Source organism: Carlito syrichta, unplaced genomic scaffold (genome assembly GCF_000164805.1).
Source record: "Carlito syrichta isolate Samal-C Ts95f unplaced genomic scaffold, Tarsius_syrichta-2.0.1 Scaffold314683, whole genome shotgun sequence".
Lineage (NCBI taxonomy): Eukaryota > Metazoa > Chordata > Mammalia > Primates > Tarsiidae > Carlito > Carlito syrichta.
In genome coordinates this window covers 234,997-240,996 of record NW_007258779.1, presented here as the reverse complement: position 1 = coordinate 240,996, position 6,000 = coordinate 234,997, and the positions used below count along the sequence as shown (strand labels likewise).

The window sequence follows — 6,000 nt, the reverse complement described above, 5'->3', positions numbered from 1 at the left end:
ATATTCTTTTAAAATAAGTACCCATTTATTAATACTGTAAAGATTGTCAGGGAAAACAGGACGTGCATGCTTTGGCAGTAAAATTTTGAAAGACTGGACATATTTCTTTTATATATTATAAATATGGTTCTAGTAATAAATAACTAGTCACTGGAAAATGCAGATGAAAACATGGCTGACCTCAACTTCTAGTGAAGTAGAAAGTAGTGACACGTGCTGAAAAGACCTGGACACTTGAGCTACTCCTCCTTTCATTCTCTGCTGACAACCTGAGCCTCACACTAATGTAGCACCAAGGTGAAAACAGTTGCTGGCCACCTTCCTTACGGCAACGTCGGGATTTGTATCCATAAAACATGTTGGGCAGGTTCTCCTTAAGTCATGGTTTGTGCGGCAACAGTTAGTTGGGTAAATGAGACAGAGAAGGGGAAAAGATGATAAAGAGGATCTCACTATAGAAGAAAGGTGAATACAATTCAATGCACTGGCTTGTTTAGACTGGTGAAGTCAGGAACTGTGTGTATTACCCGTCTTTTGACTGGTGCCAGGATTTTGAATCTGAGTGTGGGATGGAACCTAAGATACAATCAGTCCAGCCCCTTCTAGTTTACAGTGAAGGAAAAGGGTCCAGGGAACTTAGGCAAATGGCAGACTGGTATGTGAAGACAGGCTTCAGACCTAGACTCCTTTGTACCTGATGTTCATTTACTCCCCATAGGCAAGCGCATTTTCTGGTAATTTGAACAAACCTGTGGTTTAAGAACCCAATTTTTTTCAGTCTGAAGTATGTTGGAAACAATTCCATTGTTAAGTTTCTTCTGCACAGCTTTTCCAGTCTAGGTTATAACGATGATGAAGACTGTCGCCTACTAAAGCTTGAGTTTAGGGGTTAGCATGTCATGAATTATTATTTATCTTTCTTGTCATTTTTCTTTTCAGCTATAGCTTACATAACTACCTATTTTCAAATTTAATAACTAGGTCAATGATTCTTGATTTATTTTTAAAAGACAACACCAAAGACAGTAATAAGGCCAGAGTGAAATGGTGTATTTCTAGCATCCCAATCTGGAAGGAAAGCTTTTCCAGTAGACGGTAATAGATATTATATAGAGAAGTCTAATATTAAAACACTCAGAGGTAGCCCTTGTTGATAGGCATATAAGTATGAGCTAGACTCCAAGAGGAACCTTATCAGATTCTTCTCTGATTCAACTTAAAAACAATTTTCTAGGGTAGATGGAATGATTAATAACTTAGGAATAATTAGTACTGAATTTTATGGTGGAATGATCTCCATTAATTTTCCAACTGAATGTAGCAGAGCTCATTTGCTTTCTTAACACATAATTTTCCCATTACCATAAAATTGAGATCTGTCATTTATAATGCTACTTGGATCATCTAAACATTAACTTCTTCAAAAATAGTGGGCTTTCCATAGAGAGGTTTAGATTCTTGCAAACCCAGCTGAATCATTCTTGTTTCTGTTGAGCAATGAGGTAAGGCAGAGTCACTCTTATGGATGCCAGGTGACAGGTTAGTTTTGGATGGCCATGGTCCAGACGAGTGGATGGTCAGTTTCCACAGTCACAACACCAGACCCATCGTAGGTATTGGAAGTGCTGACCAGTGTTCCAAAACCAAGCACATCATTTGCTGTAAGAAAAAAAGAAAAAAAATTATTGAGAACCAATCTTTCTCCTGTGTAGACTGACTTTGTCACTTACCAAAAAAGCACTTAAGCACACACTTTGATAGAAATAAAAGTGGGATGGGTAAAATATATGACGTAGGCTTTTAAAACTGAAAATTTCTATAACTTGCTATAACCATTTTTCCTGGAATTATTTACCATTTTAGTTTATAGGCCATTCTTAATACTAAATTTCATTAAATTTTTGTCTTTCTTTTTTTTTCTTTACCAATCAGTTATGAAACCAAAACTGATACTTATAGTGTACTACTTATTTACTTCCCTGGGCACAATTTTAATTTTTCTTGATGATTCTGAATGAACATTGTATATAAATTCTTAAATTCTATAAGGATACAGTTTTAGCTTCAAGTATAAATTATACAGAACAGAAAGCTAATTACCTAAGAAAAGCATAGAATTTTTCTCTCATAAAGTAAGAAAAATCAAAGTGAATGTTGTTTACATTTTGTAAAATTAATAGAAAGTCAAAGATAAAAGCAGGCTTTCAAATGTGTAATCTTGAGATCAGCTGTAAAATGAGGGCAAGAAATGATGAGATAATCCTTTAAATTACTTAATTATTAAAGTAAAAGGCTTAAGAGGTAAGTTATACAGTTAGAATCTGTATACCTATAAATTTCATAAATATATGCAGATAAATATATATTTGTATTTTCTAACAAATTAATGCCTAGGCACAAATTGGTATTTTCATTTCTCTTTGCTTATAGAGGAGACTGACCCTAAGTCCATCACTGTCCTATGAACATACTTTGATAATCAATATTATTTTCTTTGCTAAATCTTATAAGAAAAATAAACAGATATTATGGAATCAAAACTATCAGAGTCAGAAGAGGCTCTTTTTCCTCTAACAAAGCCTTACTCTAGTTACACTCTGCTTTGGGGGAAATAATTCAGTTATACTGCTTATTTCCCACTAGAGGGAGCCTGCTATCTTTCTGAGGAAATTTTGAGAAGGCAATTTAAAAATTCAGTAACAGTATTACAGGATAATATATAGTCGGTATTACCAATTCATACAGTTTATTAATTAAAAATAAAATTATTTATTTTTCATTCACATAATCATTGTCAACGTCTTTCCTAATGTAAACAAAGTTATATAAAGTAAAACTATACAGGAATACAGAGTGAACTGCGTATGAATACTGCCCTAACATGTAATTCAGTATAAGAAGCTCTTGCCTCCTGAGTAATCTGGGGCTTCTGTGAGATTAAGTTTCTAAACAATGATGACTATACACATAAGTAAGTACAAATGTAGACATTATCACATGGATGGTGGATTAGGGCAGTGATTCTGGAGGGATTCATAGCAAAAGTCTTCTGGAATCTGTCTCTCCCGAGTAGTGGTCTTGCCTGAAATTGTGGTGCTGACCAAGTGGCCTCCTCAGACCTCTCCTAGGCCTAGGGCTTCAAGGTTTTCCTAACAGCCCAGAGGGAAGGAGTCAGATAGCACTTTGAACGTTTCATACCATTCCATTGTAAGGACAATTTAGGGCACTTTAGCAGGTCAGCCAACTTTAAAGTAGAAACTCCCTAGTGAAAAAGCTGTGTATGCACAACCCATCTGAATTTGACACATGCATTAAGTTTCCAGAAACTGAATTAAAAACCTAGTTTTTACCTGAGCTTAAAGGACAAGAGCACAACATTGTTCTAGTTTACAGCTGAATATAAACTCCTTTCTGATTTTCTGAAGGCAGAGACTAGAATATACATGATTGGGGTAGTTGCCCATATTATATATACTGAGTTATCCAAAACAATTGCTGCATCCTAATTAACTTTCAAATGGGAAAATAATTGAAATGGTTGTATTAGGGCATAAGAAGACGCAATTTTTTTTTAAGGAAACATTTTTTTGAGTTAAGCAAGGCCACTATTAGTCACACTGGTAAATTATTTTTTAAAATGTTATAATATTTAAAGTTCCATCAAGACCAGTTATTACACAGTTACACATAATTAGAGGTAACAGTTAAATGCTTGAAGTTTTTCCTATAGTTGCTTTAAGACAACTAGTCATTGCCATCAAATCCTGTTTTTAACAAAAGATATAAATAAAAGTTACAGATATATGTGTACGTAAGGGTTAAGCAATCCCATGATGTGTGATGAACATGAAAACTGTGTTTCATCAATTGTTTTGATGACAGGTTGTCATGACATAAGAATTCTGGCCCATGAGAACTGGTTAAGTTTCAGTAAAATGTAATATGAGGTATACCAGGGGATACAGAGGCAAAGCCTGAAAGGCGGGACTCTGAGAAACTTAGAATAAACTTAGTTCACGTTTTGCCTCAGCATAACCATTTTTGCTTAGACTGACACACTTTGAATCTAGCACAGGTTAGACATATACAGATAAATTTGCAATAGGCAGGTTTTAGGAAGCATCTAGACATCTTACTGCCGGCCAAGGTGGCAGCCTACCCCACTCCCTCAGCAAATCTCCATCAGATACAAGACAAGGAAAGCCCAACCTTTCAATTCATGGTTTACCGTAATAATCTCTAAGAAACTTTCAGGTTCCTTGTTGAAGGAGAAAGGTCAAAGATCATCCCTTAGCTGGCTGAGGTCATAGAAATGATAATGAGACAACATTTTTTGCTAAGGAACTTGTGGACTGGAAATGTCTGACAGGTCTCTTGCAGGAAAAAACACCTCCCCTTGTCTCCTCCCATTAGCCTACCACCATGGCAACAATCATGTGACTAATCCACCCATCTACCTGCTGCCCATCACCTGATGAGACAGTACCTGCGCTTACCTGCCCCTTCGTGATGACCTGGAGCAGACCACCACCCAATCACCTTAATGACCTTCCCCCATCAAAGGGAAGGACTAAAAGGAGGCAACCATGAGTATCCAGTGGCCACTAACTTACTAGATTGTGGTGTGGCCATGTACTCTTTGAGCTATGGCTGTCACTGTATTTCCTGGCTTTGTCCTCCTCCCCTACCTTGGGAAGGCGAATCTCTCCTCTCTCTCACTTATTTTCTAAATAAGCCATATTTTCTAATTTCGGTGTGATTCTTTGCATCTTTCTTGTGGCACCGGATCATACACCAGACACCCATACCCCCGGTGGATTTAACCTTACATTCTGGAGGCCCCTATTGGGAGTGTGACCAAATAAAGTCTGACTTTTGGGTTTTCATATTTTAGAGAAATAGCACAACTTAAAAATATGAGAGACATTCATATAAAGTTTATAATTTTCATTCATTATCTCTGACAGTTTTCTTTCTCAAAGATAGGAATGAGAATTAGGAACTTAGTTTGTTTTCAGTGAAGTTTTCTTCAAAGCTGGAAAGACTGAAGACCATAAAGTAGAAGCTGACCAATCGGTGGTAACCAAATATCCATCTCTTCGTAGTAAGTGAGGCCATTTGCCCCTGGTTTCCTGCCCACTAACATCCATAGGCTACTTGAGTAGATTTTGGCTCCTTTGAGCAGGTTCATGGAAGCGTAACAGAGTGCTCTGGGAGGCCTCAGATGCCTTCAGCCCTGGAAAGCAGGAGTGGAAGCATCTGCTCTACACTTGCATGACTGTTTTGCTCAGGTGCTTTTACAGGTGAGGCATTTCTCTGGTAATGGTTACATCCCCATCATGATAAGGCTAAGTCAGACCTTGGTTCAAACTCTAGCTCTTCTACTCACTAGCTCTACGACTCAATTATTTGAATCCTTTGGTTTAGTGTTATAAACTGTAAAATGCAGATAGTAATATCTACTTCACAGAGAAGTATGGATTATATGATCAACATCCAAATATATAATATGTATTCAATAAATCTCCATCTTCTTTGCTTTCTCTTGTTAATTCTGTTGATAAAATAGATCAAGTTTGTTCCTGATTGATTGATTGATTGAGTCAGAGATTCACTCTGTTGCCCAGGCTGGAGTACAGTGGCACACTCATGGCCACAGCAGCCTCCACCTGATGGGCTCAGGCAATCCTTCCGCTTTTGCCTTCCAAGTTGCTGGAACCACAGGCATACACTACCATGCCTGGCTAATTTTTTGATTTATTGTAGAGACAAGGTCTTGCCAAGTTCCCCAGGCTAGTCTTGAACCTCTGGGCTCAGGCAATCCTCTCACCTTTGCCTCCCAAAGTGCTGGAATTACAGAGGAGCCACCATGCCCAGCCAGGTTTGTCTTTTAAAATGAAAAAAAAAAAAAAGAGCGATGTTGTGATTTGAACAATTAGAAAATGCCTCAATTCAAGTTTCAGTTTACAGCCAGTTGAGAGGCAGGATGAGGTAAACTCT

The 6,000-nt window shown here is 37.4% G+C and overlaps 1 protein-coding gene across 1 annotated transcript in view; it reads right to left on the bottom strand.

Annotated features, from left to right (window-relative positions):
- Positions 1-1,028: 1,028 nt before the first annotated feature.
- The window catches only part of TPK1 (thiamin pyrophosphokinase 1), a 180,596-nt gene continuing 175,624 nt past the window's right edge, over positions 1,029-6,000 (bottom strand). The window contains exon 4 of the mRNA XM_008071725.2: positions 1,029-1,659. Within this exon, the coding sequence (XP_008069916.2) occupies positions 1,541-1,659 (119 nt within the window). The 3' untranslated portion in view covers positions 1,029-1,540. The remainder of the gene's footprint in view (positions 1,660-6,000) is intronic.